Source organism: Melozone crissalis, unplaced genomic scaffold (assembly GCF_028551555.1).
Source record: "Melozone crissalis strain CALT ecotype California unplaced genomic scaffold, PUWL_Pcris_2 ptg000006l_1, whole genome shotgun sequence".
Taxonomy (NCBI): Eukaryota; Metazoa; Chordata; class Aves; order Passeriformes; family Passerellidae; genus Melozone; species Melozone crissalis.
In genome coordinates this window covers 39,600,028-39,621,858 of record NW_026535784.1, presented here as the reverse complement: position 1 = coordinate 39,621,858, position 21,831 = coordinate 39,600,028, and the positions used below count along the sequence as shown (strand labels likewise).

Here is a 21,831-nt window from a genome sequence, read left to right as displayed (position 1 = left end):
CTTGATTTCAAAGATAATGAAACACATTAGTTAAAATCTTGCCTCTTATTTTAAAACTATTGTATGTAAATCTAGATTTTACTAATGAGAAAAATATTGTGAATATTGGCTTCATTGGGCTCATTATGGGCTTAACGTTTACCTTTAATCATGGTTGGAGCATTCTGACCTTCTGTAGTTTGTTTATGGGGTTTTAGAGAATCTAATATTTCAATCAAGTGACCCTGGCAGCTAAGCAGGATCAAGTTTGGGCACAAATCCAAAATGGCTCCAAAAATGTTCACTGACATAAATGCAAAATATTAAAAATTAAGGCTGGCAGGACACAATTTCAATGGTTTCAGACTTTAATATGAAGACCTAAGTCCTTTTGTAGTAGGTGCATAAGGCTTACCTTGAAAAGAGAATTTCCCCTTTGCAGTAACACAGGGAACATGTACTGTGTATTCTGAAAATATAAGTAAGAATAGGAGAGAAAATTCATTATATTTATTGCACATTGACCATCCTTACCTGATGTTTCTAAACTCACTTAAAATTGTAGCTCAAAAATGGCTGCTGCTGCTGTTGTTGTTGTCGAAGTACTTGTGCAAGAAAATAAGTACCACTTGCCTTTAAATTGCACTAAAAGGCACAAAAGGGTTTTTTTAGTGGTAGGCCAAAAATCTGATGGACCAGAAAAGTATAAATCAGCAGAGCTTGCTGCCTCTTGCCTTATTAGCAGTGCTTTTCATGGAGGTGTTAACAGTTGCAACTCTGAAATATGTTCCAATGTCATGAGGTTTTTCAGCAGACTTGCAGGAATTATTAAAGGAAAATGCTTCTTAATGCTCTCATGACCTAATTCCCTGGTCTGTTTTTAATGGAACTGGGTAATTCTCTTTGTTTTCCTTCCACCCTAGTGATAATATAAAGAGGCTTTTTGACTTTTCAGATTCTAGGTCACACTTTTCTCTTATGAGGGCGGGAGAAACAGACTTCCCTAATTCTGAGTCCTTCTGGAAAATTTAATCTGATCAAAAAATGCTTTCATTTTCTCTTGAATTTGTAGTCAGCTTAGTTCTGTGTTATGATACCAGGAGCAAACTAGCAACATGTGGCATTTGACTCTGCTTTCACATGGACTGAGTGCAGCTTGCAAATTTAGGGTTGAGAAAAAGAGAAGGTCTACGAGAACATCTCAGGTCTGAGAGAACATCTCGTTACCTCATGTGCACTTACAAATGGCATGGATGAACTTGCTTTAAGAAGTCAAAATGCCGGGATGGGAACAACATAAATATGCAAGGTGTGCTTGTTTGGGGTGGTTTTGGGGAGTGGGTGGGTGGGTTTTTTCTTTTAAATCTCCTCCCTGCCCCAGTGCATTTTGTCTGCGTGCACCCAGAGCAGAATCAGCAGCAGCTCCTTACCCTTTCCTTGCACCTCATCTCCAACCTCTCCAGTGCTGAAGTCTGGGTTAAAGGATGGTGTGTAGCTTCCCTATGCATCTTCCCACAGCCATGGGAAAGGCAGCACGGAAAGCCTTTTTCGTGTGTAGCAGATGCAGTGAATTTCATGGGGGACTGGCTACAAAAGAGACAAAAATCTTCCTCCTGGGTGCCCTGACGGCCACCCAGAGCCTTGGATGGCTCAGGACCGGTCCCATCGCTCTCGCCAACCTGACAGCTCGCACCATGGCCCGTCTGCTGCCGCCTTTCCCGCGGTGACCCTTCAGCAAGGCCTGCGGGCAGCCCTTGGGGGCATCCCCAGCTGCAGCTGCTGGCCTGGCGGAGCTGTGGCGGTGGAGGAGGGCCTGTTGCGCCAGCAGCAGCATTAGCAGCGGGGGAGGAGGAGCCGGAGCCGAGCAGCGGGGCTGTCGCCGCTGGGGCCGCGCCGGCAGAGGCTGAGGGGAGCTGAGGCCCCGCCGTGGCGCAGGTGAGTGCTGTGAGTGCTGTGCCCCCCGGTCTCGCTGCAGCCCATCGCCTGCAGCAGGAGAGGTGAGCGGGGGTGCGAGCGGAGAGCGGGCTTGGCCGGCAGGACGCTGCTCCCGCGTCTACTTGGCGCCTTTTTGGAGATAATGATGGTTTGGGTGTTTTAATCGTTGTTTATTCTGAGTGCCAGTTGCTGCGGTGGGGTTTGCGGGATTTTGTGTGCATGGCTTTCTGTACCTGTGTGCAAAGCAGAGCGCTGACAGTCACCGAGAGCTCATGCTGTAGGCGTGCATGTGCTGTCCCTGTCAATCAGCTCTCCCTCACTACCCATTCCAAAACAACTGGAACGAGCGGATCTAGTGCAAACCTTGCTGCTTTCCATACGAGAAAAGTGTATTTTACAGGGAGGTACTAAAATAGGTCTGCTACTGGCTGATTTCCATGGGATAGGCCTTAACCCTGAGATATAAATTCCTCTCAATGATTTCTCAATCACTGATTTTGTTGGCACAGAAGGTGGAATTGAAAAACCAAAAAACCGCCCCCCCCCACAAAACACCCAAAATCTATGAGCTTCCCAAAGACCCATGCTGGCATAAGTACAGTAGCTACTCACTTTGGTCCTGTTGATCCAAAGGACAGTTCTTGAAGGTAGGTTCTTGATTCTGCCAACAGGGTGAAGACCTGCCACAAACCATATAAAGACAGCACTGTCAGATTCATCATTCACTCCCTGAAACCATTCCTGTTAAACAGAACATTCAATATCCCTGGTTAGTCCATTTTGTCTGTCCCACACGCTGCTGAGAACAGCACTTTCTGGAGCTAAAGCTGTGGTGAGGTGGATTTGCCCTTCTCAGAAGTTATAATAAATCAATTAACTCTTAGAAGTATTAATTATTTTTGTGTCAACAGCTATGTGACTGATGTGGGATGTTGCCTGTGCAGAGCTGGATGGAGAACCATATCCTTCTGTTCTTTGCTTGCACACAAACCAAGTGCAAAATTAAGTACAGAAAACCACCCTGGGAAAGTGGTTGGTGAAGGGAAGGAGGGAGGCACTGGTAGGTTGCTGGTACTTTCTGTTCCAGTCAGGAGGATTGGCATTTGTGGATTCCCAGTCCCAATGAAAGGATTAAAAAAAACCAAATCAAAAGTATCACCAATGTCATTAAAAAGCCTAAAATCCTAAAACCACAACTATTTGGGTCTGCAAGCATTAATTAAAAATACAGAAAAATACTGAAAATTTAGTAAATAAGGACTTTAAATAGGAAAGAGGGAAAAAGCAAAACTATTAACTTATAACACACTGAAAGTGTTTGGCTATACCTCTGTATTGTGCTGTGACTTGGTCATGCCTCAGGCCAGTTTTATATCAGAACAGCTCAAACAAAACCTCATAGGTGTTAGAATGGCCCTTTTCTTTATGGTATCCGCCCTTCCCAAATAACAAATATTTCCTTTTAAACTTGAGGCTTGATAATTGTGAGAATCAGCTCTGACTTACTTCCAACTATCTAGCAAGGAAGGCATTTCTTGGCTCAGAAGTTCTGGCTTAACTTCAGTGATGTTTTATATGGCCAGAGCAGTGTAAAAGACTTGACAGAGATTTAGCTGATGGAGAATATGTGCCAACCTTTGATGTAAGAGAGAACACTATCAAGCCTTGCCTCCAGATATATGCCTGCCCCCTTGATGGCTCACACTTGTGAAACTACAGTAAATACATGCACCAAAAAATATCTGACATGCAAAACAGTGCACTGCCATATTTTTTGTTAGAATCTGTGGGAAAAGTAGTGGACCAGTTAGAGCTGAGCAAATACAATGGTAACTATCCACAAATGACTTGGATCTTACTTCTCTGAGAAGTACCTCCATAGGATATAGTCAGTAAAAAAAGAACCATGTTTAATTGGGCTGCAAGCTGTGAAAAGTCCTGATCTTTATTCAAACAGGCATCTTCACTTTCTTAGATACTCAGTCAATGTGTTCGTAACTAGTAGCATCTAGAGAAAACACGTTGTTAAAATTGGTCTGAAAATCAACCTGGATCAGTCAAGCTTAAGTTAGGGGGGAAGTGTCCCCTCCTGAAGCCTTAGAAACCTCTTAGAGTTTTAGAAACTATAGTTGTTCTAACTTCATTAAATGGTCACTTGCACTGACATGTACACAGGACCCGTGATGCTTTCAGGACTAATGGTCCTGCTAAGTGGTACTGACAGCAAATAACATTTAATATGTGCTGAAAGAAGGCACAAATGGAGAAAGATTACAGCTGATGTTTTAAGAAGAAATTAAGAGGTTAGCACAGATAATTGTGATTCTAAAACTCAGATTTTTTTCTTTTTTTTTTTTTTTTGGTGCTTGAATTTCTAAGCTTAATACAGTTATTCAGTTAGTTTCTGTCCTTTGTTCTTAGGTACAGCATACAGAGGGACACAAAAATCATTAAACTTGAAATTTTATGGGCTGAGAGGATTTTTCTACATGGTCTGTGGGAAAAGACATCACTGAGAAGTCATCCATTTGGAAAACTATTTGCTTCTCTGTAACTTTTCCCTCCTTATTTCTTTCTCTAGGTTTGCAACAATGGTAAGGGAAGATGTAGATGACAGTGAAGATTCTGAACTATCAGTATGTGAGAGAAATGGCATGATTCCCATGCATGAGCAAAGTGAGGTAATTAACTAAGATCCCAAAATATTATTCTAGTCAGAGAGAACTCTCCTTTTTTCCCCTTTTTAAGAATAAAATTCTTAATCTAAAAGGCACTTAAAAGTAAGCATATAGTATTGCGTGTATCTCATATAGATGTCTGTATGGCACATCTTTATGCGTATGGTGATCACAGAATCATGGGGTAAACAAGTCACTCCATTCTGAACGCTCATGAGATCTGTGTTCCAGTCATGACACTGAGTAAGGGAAAAAAAAAAATATATATATATACACAGAGAGAGAGAGAGGAAAGAAACAGAAAAATAATCAGAAATGTGGAACTACTACTGGAGAAGGGCCAAACCACATTATAAGCAGAATTCCATGTCTACAGTATGACAATATGCTGACATGAATAATCATACAGGAAGGCAGATGATTAATTTGTCAAAAATAATGTTAAAATTAAGTGAGCCATATCCAAAAATGGTCAAAAAGTGCTTTGGTTATGAATATGGATAAGTAGATGTACCAGTATAAGAGAACAGGTTCAAGGGAATGACTCGCAGTTATAGTATTTATCCATCTTTACTTTGACTTACCAGCCTGAGACTTCCAGCAATGGATCATGTGAGTAAAGCTTGTGCTGGCCAGCTGTGCTGTTTCTTTCATCTTTGTTTTGTTATTTTGATTCAAGACTTTGCAACAGAAATTATTAAGGAGTTATATTAGAAGTACCATCTCACTGGAACGATGCTAATCACTAATTCTATTGTGAAATCCAGTCTGGAAGCAGAACATTAAGAAATTGTAGTAAATATTAATAAATGTTTAGTTGTGTACACAAGACAAGATGAGCCTGGCCTGCTATTATTGTTTCTTCATCAAACATGCAAATATTGTTGCTGCACAGGTGCCATATCTGTTGGGACAGGAGCCCTGTCAGGTGCAGATAAAAAGACAAATTTCCTGCAATTTCTCACATCCAGTTCTTGCTGCAATGCAGAAAAACAAACACAGGGCCAAAATGCCAGAATTACATCAAAGCTGGGCATTCCTATAGTAGTTGTTCAGTTAATGTGGTTGCCTGTAGCCAGTGTGGATCCAGTGCATCTCAGCAGACTTCAGGTGGTGCACATTACTTCAAATACACACAGTGCCACTTCTGAGGGAGTCTCCTTGTTTGCCTTCAGCAGGAACCAACAGCAGGTGCCAAAGGTACTGATGGGAATGCACAAACAGAAGAAACTGCTCTCTTAGACCACTGCACTCAGCAACCTCCAGAGCCAACAGCAGAGTCTTCAATACCTGCAAGAACATGGAGGCAAATATTTGCTTGTCCTCCTCAGGGTTTACTGGCCCAAACAGTGACAAATGGTAGGTAAGAGACACAGAGTTTAATTGAAACGAGAAGTGGTGAAAGAAGTACTTGTTTCTCTGAATTGGATGATATCTCTCCACTGTCCTTGAAAATAATGAATGGAAATAGCTGTGTTTTACTTATCACACCATTGTTTGAATGTTTGAGCCAGAGGGGAAAAAAAAGATGAAACAAATGTTTGAATGTACAGTTTTTGTTTCTCCAGTCTCATATGTTTGCTATGGTAGGTATATTTTGCACTGCAAACTATTTTTATCAAAAGAAAGACCTCCTAATTTTTGTCTTGATAGTTTGTCCTTAGTACTACAGGCTTGCAAAGGCAAACTGATCTATTTTATTTACAATTTGTACTAAACTGAAAACTCCCAAAAGAGATGCCTGGCTAGCTAATTATTTGAGATTTTTCCTAACAAAAGGCATTTCATGTGTCCTTGATTGCTTCCACAGCCACTTGGAATTCTTAAGCTTTTATGTTTGGAAATCTACTGGTCTTTCTTTGCCCCCTGTCACTCTCAAGTAAGATTAAGAAAACTCCAATTTGAAAATGCAGGACATTTATTCAACACATTTTTTTCTTCTCCTTCAGTCTCCTGTTTTATATGTCTGCATGCCTGTTCTCGTTGGGCAACTGTTGGAACAGATTTGTGAACCTTGAAAGAGCATAATGTTTTCACATATCTTACAATATTTTCACATACTGTTCTCATAACATTTTTCAGGATTTTTCCCCCTCTGTATTATTCTGGTTTGATTACTGTATCAAGGAAAGTATTTTACTCCAGAGGTCCAGAGACATGACCCTCTTCACAATTTTTTTCCCAGGGATAACAATGTATTGCACAAACACATTGAGCCAAAAAATTATTCTTCAATTATTTTAAAAATTAGACTGGAGCTGCATTCATCAGCTTGAAGATACAGCCAGGCTGTTCAACAGTAGATTTTACTGTGGTTCTGAAGTAGCTGAAGGAAGATAAGCAAATGCAAGATATGTTAGTGAAAGTCTTTTCTTCAAGTTTGGAACCTGTGAAGTGCTTTTCACAGCAGACAAAGGCTCACTAAATTTATTTATTGATGTTCATGTTACCAATTTTAAAATATTTTAGCATCTATAAAATCAGAACATCAGTTTGGGGACCATCAAAGATTACCTGCATTGTTATGATTAAATTAATTTTTAAGGTAAATAATTTCATTTCTAAAAGTCATGGCTAACATTTTTCTTCAATAGCAAAACAAATGTGACCTAACAGCAAATTTGTTGCTAAGAGATTAACTGTTAATTATTTTTTGTTTTGTTCCAGTTGCTTTTGTGGTTCTGGTTTGGGCTGTGGTTTGGTCCATTACTGGGGCTGAGTGTCTCCCAGGTGGAAGTATCTTTGGAATTCTGTTTCTTTACTTTTTTGCTGTCATCGGAGGTAAAATTTTTGGATTCATTAAGATAGGAACACTACCCCCTATCCCTGCTCTTCTGGGTAAGAGATCCTTCCTTCTTCCTGCATATTTTGTGTTGTCAAGTAGTATCTCTATGGGTAGATGTGTTTGGATTGGGAACAAATAAACTGTGTCCCATTGAAAATCTGTAGCTTTTCCAAATGACTTTTTCTGGTCCTCTCTGAAAAGGTGCAAAATTCCCCTGACTGGAATTGAAATTACTCAAGGCTCTCTTCTTAATTCTTTGTGGGTCAGAGAACTGTTTACCTACAGACTCAGTTTATTGTCCTTCAGACCATTCTGTCACAGATACTTAAAATTTGGGATTAATAATACCAAACAAGAATCTTAATCCAGACATCATTTTACAGTAATCTCTTTGCAAAATTATTGCTGAGCTGTTTCTTTAGTATCTCACGCAATGAAAATGTTTTCCAAAGAAAACATTACAGCAATTCCCTGCTACTGGTGGTACAAAGGATTTCTTTCTTCTCCTTCCTTTATCTCAAGATAATTGAAACCTAAGAAAATAAATTCACAACAAGGAATAATTCTTCTGCAGAGAGTTATACTGATTCAATCATAAGTTTTTTTCCATATCAACATCCTATTTTATGTTATGTAGAACTGCAAAATAGAAGTGGGAGATTAAAATAACGTTAATGCTGACATCTTTAGAATCTTTTCTGGTTTCTTTCCTAGAGGAGGTTTTATCCTCTTAGATGAGTACAATATTTTGAAGTGCTGTGATGTCAGTGGAGCTGGAAATGAAGCTCCAGGTTCTTCTCCCCAGCTGTATGCTGTCCCCTTGCTGTGTTTAGTGCATAAATGAGTAAAGCTGCTGACAGACAGTAAAACTGCTTGGCAGGGTGGGCCAGGTGTGGCTCTGTAGCCTGAAGGGCTGGTGCTGTGCCTCACGCAGGAGCTCCTCACATGGCTCTGTCCAGGCAGCTGTGCACTCTTGTGCTGTTTAGTTTCACCAGAGGAAAGAAATTCAAATGAGAGGGAGGGAGGTTTTGCATATGGCATGCATGCCTGCAGTATGAACATGGAATGTCACATGCAGGGAGTCTGCCCTTTCTAAGTAAGCACACCTCTTAAACAAATAAAAGTATTTCTGACCATTTGGGTTCTGCTTGCTTGGGAGTTTTTTAATTACATCTCTATCTGAAAGTTATGAGTTGAGCATGAAACTGCTTGTCAGACAGGTAATACTGGACAGCAGAAGCTTCAGCATGACAGCACATGTCTCTTGGGTTGTTTAGGACAGAGTTCATTGTTCACATCCCCGGTCTTTGAGGAAAAGTGGAGAAATGTATGACTCAGAAGACAAGACAGACATGTCTGTGAATATTCTGTTTTTACATTAAGAATTCAAACCATGTGCTCTTACATGCCTATAACCCACTTTTGCTAGGTCCAGTAGAGTGTAAGGTGGCTGGCTGAGCGCTTAAGCACCTTATTGTGAGTGTCTCTCAGGAAAAAAGGAATGAAATTGGTACTGAAACGACCACATAATAACATTTTAGGTGCATGTTGCAGAGAGGTTTCTGCAACAGGAACTATGAAGCAATCAATTAAGATATCCTTTGGGGTGGAGATTATTGCTTTGTTAAGTAGATTCCCAGATCAGGGTAGCTTCAGTGACTTGGACCTCATGCAAATGTTGCAAACAGCTTGTGATCACAATGCCAGCCTCATAAAATTGTCACGAGGTACCACAAATTAATTATGACACTGTTCTTTTTCCGAGATGTGGTGGAAAGAACAATGTCTGAAAGTTTAGTGTCCCAGGACAAATTAAGTTCACAGTCAAGGCTCACACTGAGCTGGACCAACCTGAGCACAGTGATTTGTTTACTTTTTGGGGTTTTTTAGTTTCCTGTTTCTAAACATGACTAATATAAAATTATGCTACAAAAATGTATCTTTGAGTCATCAGGACTCACAGTGAATCCTCTGTAGATCCGTATTTGAAGTCAACTTTTCCAGTACTTTTCCATATGCTTCCAGAGCTGTGGCTTCAATAGCTTTGCAGGAAGTCTCTGCTTTGACAGTTTTACTAATATTTGTAAAATGTTGTGTCTTGCAAGTAGCTCAAATAGAGGATAAAACAAAGTTTATGATTTCCTTTCCCTTTTTTGTCCCCTCTTTGTGTAAGAGTTTCATTGCCAGAGCCCTTGAAAATGTTTAAATTAGTCCATGATGAGCTCGTTTAGATTATATTTCCTAGTGAATGCAGCATAATGGTTCCTGTGTTACCTGCATTTCTTACACATAAGAGGATTTTTAACAATTCCCAACTTCTGAGATAAATACACGATATTAGATGATCTTCCTATTTTTGTATTAAAATAAGCTAACAAGAAAAAAATCTCTAAGAATGCAGAGGTGTCTTTGCTTATGCTAAGTATGACCTGTACCTTGTAAACAAAGCTGAGTTCTTTTGACTCAGACTAAAGCTGTGTATCAGCTGATTTATTAATTGATAACCTGCTGGGTTCTGAGGCCACTTTCGCTGCTTTAAATGTGTTTATCTCTTCTCATGCCTCAGGTCCGATTGTTAAAACATGGCTAATAATTTGGAATATAATTTTTTTTTTCTCTCATAATAACATGATATGGTTATCTGTTTTTAAGAGTGCTATACACAAGGCTTTTCTTGTGCAATAAAAAATCATTTGACAGGAGCTTATTTGTTTTTACTAAAGGGATGCTACTTGCTGGTTTCCTAATCCGAAATACCCCGTTCATCAGTGACTTTGTCCAGATAAACCTACGCTGGTCCGCAGCACTGAGGAACATCGCTCTTTCCATTATCTTGACCCGAGCAGGACTCGGCCTGGATCCAGAGGTATGGCACCAGCCATTTGTGTGTGGCAGACTATACAACAGCAAACAAAAAAACCTGAGTAATTGGTTCCATTAAAAATATTGAACTGCTCAGTCTTGGAGCATCTGGAAATTAGATCATTACAGAAAGCATAATTTCTGTTGTATAATTATATGGTAATATTGGCAGTTGAATTTGTACATTAGGCAAGCAATAAAAAAAAACTGAAGAAAGAAAAATTATTATTATTTTTATTTCCTGAATTTTGTGAGTGGAACCTATTGAAGATGTGTGCACTGTCGTGGTCTGTCAGGAAGAGTTTATATATTCCCTGACCAATTCCCTGTTAGTTTATACTGAAAATTTGAAGCAATGCAAGGGATCCCCAGTCCTTGAAAGACAATGTTTTTGAAATCCCAACCAACCAAAAAAGTCCCTGTGGGACTTTTTTATACTTTTTTTTTATCCTTGCTATTTTAATGCAAATATGTTAATTGCAAAGATGAATCCTGCTGCACTACTGAAACAATGTTTCTCATCACAGTGAAGCCCGTAGCAGTCCTGTGAACAAAAAAATGGCTCTGCACCCTGAGAAACATGATACTTCATGAATTGATGAAGGCAAGGTTTTGCTTATTTAAAATGAGCTGGCTGCAGTAAAGCTGTACTGTTGAAGCAGCATCCCTGTTGAAGGAACTACTCAGAGTTTTATATAAAACTTAGATAAAGTGTGGGTAGTTTAGAATATTGAAACTCATTTCTCTTAACCAAGAAAAACTACAGGGAAAAACTACATTGCTACAGTTATTTAGGAAAATAAGATTTTGTCAATATTGAAAAATATCTGTTTTCCTGTATTATCATCATCCTCTTTTCCAAGACATTGAGGCTTATAGGAGCATGAACTCTGTGTTGTTAGACACAGCTTGGATGCCTAGTTTTGTGAGACTGCATTTCTATTTATAAGAACTTTTTTTGCTGAGGGAACTTCATTTTTCACTCCTTTTTCTTCCATGTGGTCAGAAAACTGTTGCTTGGACTCTGTGTGTGGCAATGCTTTGATGCAGTTACAGTTGTTCCTTGGGTAATTTAAACTCTGAAGACATAGAAGTCAGTTTCTCTTAGTCCTGATTATGCTGGGATAAATTGGTCTGGTAAAAAGTGGAACTCACTGATTATAATTTCTTTTTTTTTTTTTTTTTAATTTCATGTCAAAACTAGGGACCTAATGTTTGTGACTATTAAAGACAGCTCTTAGAAGCAAATATGCCAGTTTAGAAAATTTTTTTAAAGTTGCTGAGCCAAAAGGAGCCTAATCTCTGAATATCAAGTGAGAGAAAGCTGAAAGATGCTTGGCTCCTTGTGCCAAGTTGATGTCTATAACTTTTCATGATTTGTTCATAGATTTTGGGGCAATTTTGGGGGCTGCTCATGCAACTTCTGGGATTATAGTAAAATATTTTGTGGATGGAGCAAATGAAGAGAAGCCAAACAGAATTTTCTGTTACTCCTTCCTGTGACATTCAGGCACCTAATCAAACCTAGATTCACTGCCACACTTGTAATTTTATATCCAAATCCGGTTGGGCTTGGGCTTATCTCTCGTTTAGGCCATGTCAAGTCCTATAGTGTAGCTCAGACCGGATTCTTTAACAAGCCATATCAGATTTTAAATGTTTTTCCTCTCTGTAAAGCCAAGGGTTCTGACACTGTTGTGCCTGTGTGGTTGCAGGCTCTTAAGAAGCTCAAAGCTGTCTGTTTACGGCTTGCTTTCGGACCGTGCCTCTCAGAAACAGGCACAGCTGCTGTCCTTGCCTACTTGTTCCTGCATTTGCCATGGCAATGGGGATTTATATTAGGGTAATGTACTGCCTTTTCTCCTCTATGACAAAAGTGCTGGTTTCCAGGCTGCAGCTCAGTGATCCAACTGTGGTTAGTTCTCTGTGACAAGCAGAGACCTCAGTTCAGTGCCATTTGGGAAGCTGTACTCAGCCCCTCTGGTCTTCTGCTTACCCTTTATGTCTGGCTCTGTGGCTTATTTAAAGGTCATATTTTCAGGCTGCAGAGCAGTACTTGCATCATTACTTTCCTGTGTTTGTGACCTGAGCACTTGAAGAAAGAAGGATGGTGCAATCCCTGAGTCTTGACCCACAACAAAGGGTGCTTGTAGGGACAGCAAATTATACCAGTTTGGACAGATTTCATACTGGAATTCAGAACTTCCATACAGAAAGATACACGTAGGACAGCCTTCCTGTCACAAATCAAGGACAAGGATGTGGCATAGTACATCCTAGAGTAACATCCTTGAAGAGAAGACCTTTTCCATCTAGTCCTATCTAAATTGGTAGACTTGGGCCAGACCCATACACTAGAACAAGATGGGTGAACTCCTCCTCTGACATGTGCTGAATTTTATGAGAAGGAACTGGGCTGCTGAGTCATAAGTACGTCTAGACCAGGTTTCCAAATGGGACAATCCAGGTGTCTGTCAGGGAGCATAACTGGCCTGCAGTGGAAACTCCAGTTTTAGCCTGTGGAGCCTTTTACTTCTAATGTTACTGAGTTGGGCAGAAAGTAAGAGCTGATTGGAGATCTGCACAAAAATATATCCCTGCGTGTAATTAGAGGGGGAAGGTTAGGAAAATGCTTTACATAAAGGTCTACTTATTTATACTTCAAAAGAATTAAGGTCAGAACATTTTGAAGTTTTTTTTAGTTCAGTGCTTTCTTTTTGAGATGCTGAACCTATGTATTTTCAGTTTTGTTCTAGGTGCAGTCTCGCCTGCTGTGGTGGTTCCCTCCATGCTGATTTTACAAGCTGGGGGATATGGGGTGGAGAAGGGTGTCCCAACTTTGCTAATGGCAGCTGGCAGCATTGATGACATTCTGGCTATCACAGGCTTCAACACTTGCCTTGGGATGGCTTTCTCTTCTGGTATGCTGGTTAATCTGTAGATGATGAAATGCAGAACAGTGATATTTTGGAGAATGTGTGCTCTGTTATGGCTGACTGGTTTAATGGCATCTTGTTATAAAAGTCATGTATAGCCTTAAATACTGAGATGGAAATTACCCATGTTCAAAAGTTGGTGTAGCATGGTCAGCTCTGAGTTGTGGGTCACAACAACTTTTAGAGAACATTTTTCCCGGAGTGCTCCCTTACCTGCCAAGTCTGGGCCCTGCATGCCCAACATGATGCTTTGAAATTTCACTGGGTTTGGCAATGTTCTTACAGTGCCTTTTTCTCTGACTTCTCTTGCACACTTTCTTGGCATGAGCTTTCAGAGAAAGAAAGTTGCACCATCCAGTTCTTTCAGGCCCATAGGTTCCCTCCTGAACTCCTTTGCCCCGAGTAGTTTAAAGCAGACACTGTCCTGGAATCACCTCATATAGGTCTGGAGAGCATGGTTTGAGTGAAGCTCTGTGAATGGCATACTGAATGTGTTTTCCTTTTGCAAAATAGGTTCTACTCTGTACAATGTGCTCCGTGGAGTGCTGGAGGTCACTGTTGGAATAGCAGCTGGGGCAATTCTGGGAATGTTTATTCGATATTTCCCAAGCCATGATCAGGTAAAAACGTAGTTTAAAAAATATTACAATCAAGTGATTCTTTGCTAAGGGATTCTTTTCTTTAGTTATTAATTTCCAGCTTCCTATGAAGCTGGTTTTGGGGAAAGCTTTTTACAGTGTAGCAGCTTCCAGATTGCAAACCTATCAATTGAGGATGTGTTTTAAAGGTGATTATTTATCTACTGCACCAATAATAATGTATGATCTCGTAGTCCTCCCTGATGGAAGTTTGGAACCCAGCTCACCATCCTGCTCTCATTGAAGGTAGTGGAAATGGAGGAAGGGTCTGATACCCATTTCAGACAGTAAAATAATAATTTATTAGATTGATGCAAGACACATGTACTTCTTTAAGATGTATCCAGTAGGCCTAAGATTAAAAATTAACAAAGCAGATGTATTAGAGGTTTTAAGTGATTGATCATATTGTAAGTATTAATTACAATGTGTTACTTTCCATAAAAATTACATCTATAGAAAGTGTTAGATGAATTTTCTATTGAGGGGTAATTAAATGAACAGAAAATTGTGGAAGAATGTGGATACACTCTGGACTACCAAAGTCGATATTCAGAGCATCTATTGCCCTCAGTGGCATCAAATTTGTGATTAAATAATGTAAGAAGTGTGATACAAGAGCTAAAGAGTTAGATAGAAATGAGGAACAATGGCAGATAACTGTCTGCTGTGAGACCGAATGAAATAAAACTAATTATTCCTGGCAAATGTTTGACTTGTCCTTAAAAACATCTGGCAAAGATTTCACCTTTCCTTGGATAAACTGCTGTAATACTTGACTACACAGGTAGAAAATCCTGCTATCACAGAGCTGAGGCAGAGCTGCTGGAGCAGAGCATCATGTTCCTTGCAAGAAAAATAGCCTATTGGCAATAAAAATCTGGGTGTGCAGAGGGAAAAAAAAATATGTTTTCAAAATGTGTATTCTTAGGAATAAATGTCTGAAAAAAATCCTCAATCGAACTGAGCAGTTCAATTCTCACTTGGAAGCTTTGATTCCTTCAGAATTATTCATTTTTAATTTTCTTTTTAAGTTCTTACTTTCAAAATTCAGAGGAGTAACTTTTTTCCCCCATTTCTGAAAGAAATTCACTTTTTTGTTTGTCTCTTTCCTTGCCTACAGGCATCTTTGGCATGGAAGAGATCGTATTTTATACTTGGACTGTCCATGTTTGCTGTTTTTGGCAGCATCTCCTTCGGCTTCCCTGGATCAGGAGGACTTTGCACATTAGTCTTAGCTTTTGTTGCAGGTGTGGGATGGTCTGATGAAAAGGTGAATGTTTACATAAGAAGCATATCATATCCAAAGTCTGATGAATGTACAGCCTGACAGGAGCTTGAATTTCTGTCTGGAGTGGTAATGGTATATTGCTGAAGTGTTAGAGGGTGTACAGATTTAAAAAGCAAACAAACAAACAAGCAAAAAAAAACCCCAAAACCTCACCAAACCAAGCAGCACATTGTACATTTGTTTTGGAAGTGTTTAGCATTTTCTGTGACAGAAAGTGACCATGTGTGTCAGTAGAGCAATATGTATGCCAATACAGAGCCTGGTGTACTGACTGAGAAATGCTCAGCTTTTCTTAGACATCTTAAACCATATGAAGGAGACTTAACACTTGACAGTAGCAATCCAAAGCTTCAATTCCCAGTTCTGGGAGTGTCTGTACACAATCACTTTATGGTTAAGTTTACAAATGAGTGTCCAAGATGCAGTTGTGTACATGGCCTGAATACCCTGAGGGTTTGTTCCCTGTGGTTTGGAGGGGGTGAAATGAAAAGCAGTGATTTACTATCCTCTCTCATCTTTCCCAAATCTCAGCCCAAATTTGGATAACTTAGAGAGCAGGATGCACACAATAAATGATGATGTAAGGCCATAAAAAAACCATACAAAAGACTGCTTTTTAGTCACTTTCTCTTAGGCCTAGCCTACTTCATCTTACTGCTGCTGCCCCACTGCCTTTCCATACCTTGTCATGTCTGACTGCCTCTTTTGCTTGATCCCATCTACTTTAATGTTTTGAGGGCATCTTTCTCTCCACAGCTATAGCTGTGTGACATTCAGTAGAAGGAGGGGAAGAAAAAGGAAAGGGGGTTAGTTATAGTAGAGTCCATGTTATTATCCCCATCTTGACCCTGACTTTACAAAGATACCAAGGTTTGTTATAACAATGAAAAGGAACTAAGATTGTCCAATTTTAAAGGATGAAAAGCTCTTCTTGGGACTTAACTAGTTGAGGACATTACAAATGATAAAGCTCTCTACTGAAAAGCTTTTAAACCATTATAGGAGGAAGAACCTTAAAAAGAGTATATGCAGTCTGTAAAGGCTTAGTTTAAATTCTTTTAATCTGTGAATGAAGCTTCATGGCCTTAAGTATATTGATGTCAAATGCCTTAGCTCTTTTTTTCTCAGATAGGGATAGAGGTTTGTGTGTACTCAATATATTACCGAGGTTTTCCTGCTGAACTTCTCAAAGGCCACTGCCTCCCACTGTCCATGGTGGAAGGCACTTGACAAACACTGTCTACAGAGAACAGTGAACATTGGACCTATTCCTGGCACAGTCAAATGGGCAGTAAATAGGCTGAAATCACTAAAGAAGGGATTTCTGGGGGCTCTTTTTTATTTTTTTAAATTTAATTTTATTTTGCCAGAATTGAAAAGGGTGAAATAACAAGGGGAAATGAGGCCAAAAATGTTTATATATATATACACACACACACACATATATAGTTCCACCTCATTTTCTTTATGGTTACAGAAGTTTTTGTGTTACTGTAACCTACCATTCCTTGACAGAAGAGCAAGGTGTTACAGGATCAGTCCCAAAGAGAATACCAAGGATGGGACATGTCTAGGCCCTGGATTGATTATTAAGTGACAGAGCACTGCACCCATATTTTCCACACACTCCTGCCTGAAGGTTCATTTGCTATTGTAGAACCCACTTAATTGAAAGACAAATGCTATTTGATATACTATGTGTACCTTGTCATGTAAGTAAAAGATTCCTGTTTACCCTGGCAGCAGTTGTTTTAGGAAAATTATGTAAAGTTCAAACGTGAGGAGAAAAGATGGTTTTGCCTTTATACACTATATTGCAGTGGAAAGTTCATCACTTGTTCCTGCTGTGTGATTTCAGACTTGCTCAGGCTGACTTTGCTCCTGCTGACATGGAGAGGGGCCTCTGACTGAGTGTAGCACGAACAGAGGTCGTGACTGAAACTTGGGAGAGTCAGACTGCTCAGCTACAAATGGAAGAACATGTTTAGGCATGCAGTTCTCAAAGGCTCAGAAACTTAATGGCAAAGCTGTTGAAATTACATCTTTCTAAATACTGAAAATCAACAATGCTCTATTTTCTTCCTCTTGTCTGCAAACTGCTCTGTTACTGTTCAAACACCAGTGCTTTTTATTTCTCCTCTCAAGACATCAAACATTTATTTACTAGGACAGCCAGACTCAGTCTGACCTTCAAAAGGTGTGCAACTGATTTTGAATGTTTTAGTATTAGTTCAAAGAAAGAGGAGCAATTCTGGACAATCTTTATGAAACATTTTCACTTTGTCCTATGATTACTTAACTGTCATGTCTGCTTGGCCATCTTTTTGTGAATTTACAGATTTGTTTTGTTTTTATTGCAGAGAGAAATAGAAAAAATTGTGGCAGTTGCATGGAATATCTTTCAACCTTTTCTTTTTGGTTTAATTGGAGCAGAAGTATCCATTACATCTCTTAGGCCTGAAACTGTTGGTAAGATCATTCACAAATTATTATCATTCATTCATTTTCCAGCTTTCATTACTGGCTTTGAAAGAATCTCTATAAAGAAATCTAAAACAAAGAAGATTATGGCTGACCCCCCAAAAAAATCAAAAAGCCAGAAGCACCTATGCACAAAAGCACTGAGAAGTGTTTGTCTGTTGCAGGGCTCTGTGTTGCTATATTAGGCATCGCCCTAGTTGTGCGAATCATAGCAACGTTCCTGATGGTGTCCTTTGCTGGGTTTAAGTTCAAGGAGAAGGTATTTGTCTCACTGGCATGGATTCCCAAAGCCACTGTCCAGGTAAACTATCCAACATCACTTTCATTCCAGGCTAAATCTATTTTCTTTAGCAAAGCTCCCTAACTAGTGTAGCAGTAAGCGGGGAAAGGTTCAGGCTCAATGACAGCTGAATGTAGAATATTGACTGTTCATACTCTAAAAGACTCTAACTGCTTGAAAAGTGTGTGGAGAACCTTCTATGTGCAAGTGTTTTGCTTGCATCCTGGGCTTACTCTTTATAATGACAGTGAATTGTATATATACCACAGGTAATGTAACCACTTTTCAGCCACTGCTGATTATTGTGCCTTCACATACAGATTCTGAGAACTCTCAAAGGTAAAAGCATTTCCCTCTTACACATGAAGTATCTGCAAGGACAGTCACATCCAAACTCGGAATGGGTTTCGGTTTGTGATTATTTTGGTAAGGAGTAGTCTGAGAGTCATATTAACAGAGATGCCTCTGGCTGGCTACATTCCTGCTCCTTTATTTCAGTGATTGTCATGTCATTTGGACTTTGCCTCAATAGCATGATTACTTGCAAACAAAAGTTAATAACCAAAACAGGCAAGGCTTATTACATGATCAGTGATACAAATTTTCAGAAGCTTCTACTAGTTGACTATTGTCAGGATACATTCTCCAAGTGAGGCATTTTCACAACTGCAATACAAAGTATACTGGCCTATTTCATTAATCACACATTCCCCAGAAATGTGGATAAAATGGCAGCTAAGCAATGTTCTTCACAGGAGGAAGCCACACAGATAAACTCATTAGCTTAGGAAATTCCAAGCATAGTCAAGTGAAAATTGTCCTCATAGGTGTAATACAATGCTTGCTTCACTATGTACAGCCTAAAAACAGGTTGAATGCATTAAAAATGTCAAATTTCTGTGGAATGTTGACTAATGATTGAAAGGTTCGCTTTTTTCCTCATTCAGTGCTAAAGATTACTTTCTCCATCTCAGCAATGTTTTCTTCCCTGCAGGCTGCAATAGGTTCTCTTGCCCTGGATACAGCAAGACAACATCAAGATGAGCAAAAGGAGAAGTATGGAATGGATGTGCTGACAGTAGCTTTCTTGGCTATCTTGATCACTGCTCCAATTGGAGCCCTGGTTATCGGCTTGGCAGGGCCCAGACTTCTGCAGAAGGCTCAGACAAAGAGCAAGGAGGATGAGGAAAGTGCAGAGGTTGGAGAAGAGGCAGAGGCCTGTGAACCTTCGTAAGACAGACAACTGCAGCAGTCTGGTCCTTCAACCCTGACACTTCTGCTGTGTAAAGGTGGCATGTCTGATCTTGCTGGAGGAACCTAAAACTATCAGTCACCCCTGCTATTTTTAAAGCAGCCCTGGTGGAGTTCTATAAAATATTTTTATGTGAAGATGGTGCCTTGAGATGAAACATACAGTGAATAAGATGACCTGGCAGTGAGTCACTGAGAAGTTAGCAGTCAAGACTTACTTGAAATGTGTGGGTGGTGAGGCCAAGGAGAGGGTCAGAATTGTTGAGGTGTGGAGTGGAGTCATGAGGTAGAATATAAGCCAAAAAAATGGAGACTAATGTGAATAACTTCTTGATGGTTGAAACTGGGCTGTGAGATGACAAGTTATACAACTCAAAGAAAGCAACTTCAAAGTAAGTGGTTGTTGATACATAGTGAACAAGTCCTGCCATCAGTTAATTAGTGATTGGTGATTGATCAGTTGGTGATTCCCTCTCCTTCCTCAGTTGTGTTCCAAAACTTGCCTTTCCCTGTTGCTGTTCCTCCTCACAGCTGATGCGCTCTTTTGTGCCTTCAAGGACTGTCAGCTCTGCTCATACAGCAACTGGTACTTACAGGCTCAAAGAGACAGTTGGGGCCATCATAGACTGGTAATAAAGATGTTGGTGCCAGCAGAAAAAAGGACAGAGCCTGAAAATGAGATGAGGGTTGTGGGATGGCTGTGTAAGGACTGGGGGAGGGTTGTACGGGATTGGGATGGCTGCTTCTTCACCTGTGTACCTCAGCCTTCACACAACATGATGTCAAGAGAGACATGCTGTTCTACAGCCAGGAGTAACCTCTGTTGATCAAAATCCTACTCTTGCCTTTTAGGTTTGGTATCACTTGACAGATAACAGCAAATCTGTCTGGCTTCAAGGAAGTTGTTGTTAACTCCATTCTGAGGCACAGGGTCAGTACAGCATCCCTCAAAAACTGGAAGTTACTGTGTTATTTTTTGGAAAGGCTATTAGATTGTGCCTGTAACTGAGGTGGGCAACACTCTCCTGCAGATTGCTACACTACAGTTCACTGAACTCATTTTACCGCATCCTGTGTAGAATAAATTTGATGGTGTCCGGGTTTTGGCATTAGTAAGAACAAATAATTTCTATTTTGGCTTTTAAATTGTTAATATGCAAAACAAAAAAAAAAAGTACAAAAATACTTTTAACTACTTAAATACTTCTAATGTTGACACTGTACTATTTGCAGGTAAGCTCTATATGTAGCTATACAGATGAGCTGTATATGTAGCTGTACGTGCATGCCTTTATATAAGCCTTACTCTCTAAGCAAAAAGAAAACTTCCTGAGAAATACTTCAATTTCATAGCCTGCAGTTCCAGCACAATGAAAAAATGTCAGGAAATTTATCTGTTAAGTTTTCCCCTAACAGTTATCAAGTACATTATATTTCTCTTAACTGTGCACACTGCTGTTCTCTCTGCTTCCTCGGGAACGTACCATCTTCAGTTCAGTTCAAGTTTGTCTCCTGATCCGAAAGGAAGATGCTTTCAAACTGCACCTGATGGGTTTGAAGCTGGAGCAATGGTTAAGGGTGCTGTGCTTGGTCTTTATTGTGACATACCTGGCCTTCTGTGCCTGTTCTGACTACTTCACGTGCACTCCTGGTGTCTCCCTGGCCCGATCCTGTTCAGTATCTTTACTGATGATCTGGATAAGGGGATTGAGTGCACTCCCAGCAAGTTCGTGGACAACACAAAGTTGGGTGGCAGTGTTGATCTGCTGGAGGGCAGGAAGTCTCTGCAGGGGATCTGGACTGGCTGGATCAATGGGCTGAGACCAGCAGAATGAGTTCAACAAGGCCAAGTGCTGAGTCCTGCCCTTGGGTCACAGCAGCCCCAGGCAGTGCCACAGGCAGGGACAGAGTGCCTGGGGAGCTGCCCAGTGGAAAAGGACCCGGGGTGCTGGTGACAGCAGCTGAACATGGGCCAGGGTGTGCCCAGGGGGCCAAGAAGGCCAAGAGCATTGTGGCCTGTGTGAGCAGTGGTGTGGCCAGCAGGAGCAGTGACTGTCCCCCTGTACTGGGCACTGGTGAGGCCACAGCCCAAGAGCTGTGTCCAGTTCTGGGCCCCTCACCACAAGAAGGACATTGAGGTGCTGGAGCGTGTCCAGAGAAGGGCAGTGGAGCTGGGGAAGGGTCTGGAGCACAGGTCCTGTGAGGAGTGGCTGAGGGAGCTGGGGGTGTTTAGCCTGGAGAAGAGGCAGCTCAGGGGGCGCCTGACTGCTCTGCAGTGCCCTGACAGGAGGGGGTAGCCAGGTGGGGGTCGGACTCTTCTGGCATGCAGCCAGTGACAGGATGAGAGGAAATTATCTCAAGCTGTGCCAGGAGAGAGTCAGGTTGGATGTTAGCAAGAAATTCTTCACAGAAGGGGTTGTTAAACAGTGGAATGGTCTGCCCAGGAAGGTGGAATCATCTTCCCTGGAAGTGTTTAAACAAAGACAGCACATGTCACTGAAAGTCGTGGTTGACATGGTGGTCATAGGTTGGATTCAGTGATCTCAGAGGTCTTTTCCAACCTCATTGATTCTATTTTGTGAAATGCATGTAGTTTTAATAGGAGGTTAAGTAATTGGAAATTGTAATGTTGGTAAAGTTAACGGACAAGGTGAGGAAATACAGTGTGCATCAGTAGCTGTCTATAAAATAGTTCTTCTTGAGTAAAACTTAAAG

At 40.5% G+C, this 21,831-nt stretch overlaps 1 protein-coding gene across 2 annotated transcripts; it reads left to right on the top strand.

Annotated features, from left to right (window-relative positions):
• Window positions 1–2,892: 2,892 nt before the first annotated feature.
• On the top strand, window positions 2,893–21,355 carry LOC128949850 (sodium/hydrogen exchanger 9B2-like). 2 transcript variants are annotated; one of them, XM_054294722.1, is made up of 12 exons: window positions 2,893–2,974; window positions 4,496–4,595; window positions 5,771–5,951; window positions 7,260–7,430; window positions 10,101–10,243; window positions 11,955–12,082; window positions 12,985–13,160; window positions 13,689–13,795; window positions 14,937–15,086; window positions 17,465–17,573; window positions 17,750–17,886; window positions 18,860–21,355. In XM_054294722.1, the coding sequence occupies exons 2-12, from the start codon at window positions 4,506–4,508 to the stop codon at window positions 19,097–19,099; spliced, it is 1,632 nt and encodes a 543-aa protein (XP_054150697.1). In that variant the 5' UTR covers window positions 2,893–2,974; window positions 4,496–4,505; the 3' UTR covers window positions 19,100–21,355. The 2 variants fall into 2 exon arrangements, with proteins under 2 accessions (XP_054150697.1, XP_054150691.1); XM_054294716.1 differs by having other exon boundaries at window positions 5,768–5,951.
• Window positions 21,356–21,831: the final 476 nt, after the last annotated feature.

Excerpts from the sequence above, each read along its gene's own strand:
- LOC128949850 (XM_054294716.1), top strand. The coding sequence starts at position 4,506 with ATGGTAAGGGAAGATGTAGATGACAGTGAAGATTCTGAACTATCAGTA. Across the intron at positions 5,952-7,259 it reads GGCCCAAACAGTGACAAATG|TTGCTTTTGTGGTTCTGGTT; the intron begins GTAGGTAAGAGA and ends GTTTTGTTCCAG. Across the intron at positions 7,431-10,100 it reads CCCTATCCCTGCTCTTCTGG|GGATGCTACTTGCTGGTTTC; the intron begins GTAAGAGATCCT and ends TTTTTACTAAAG.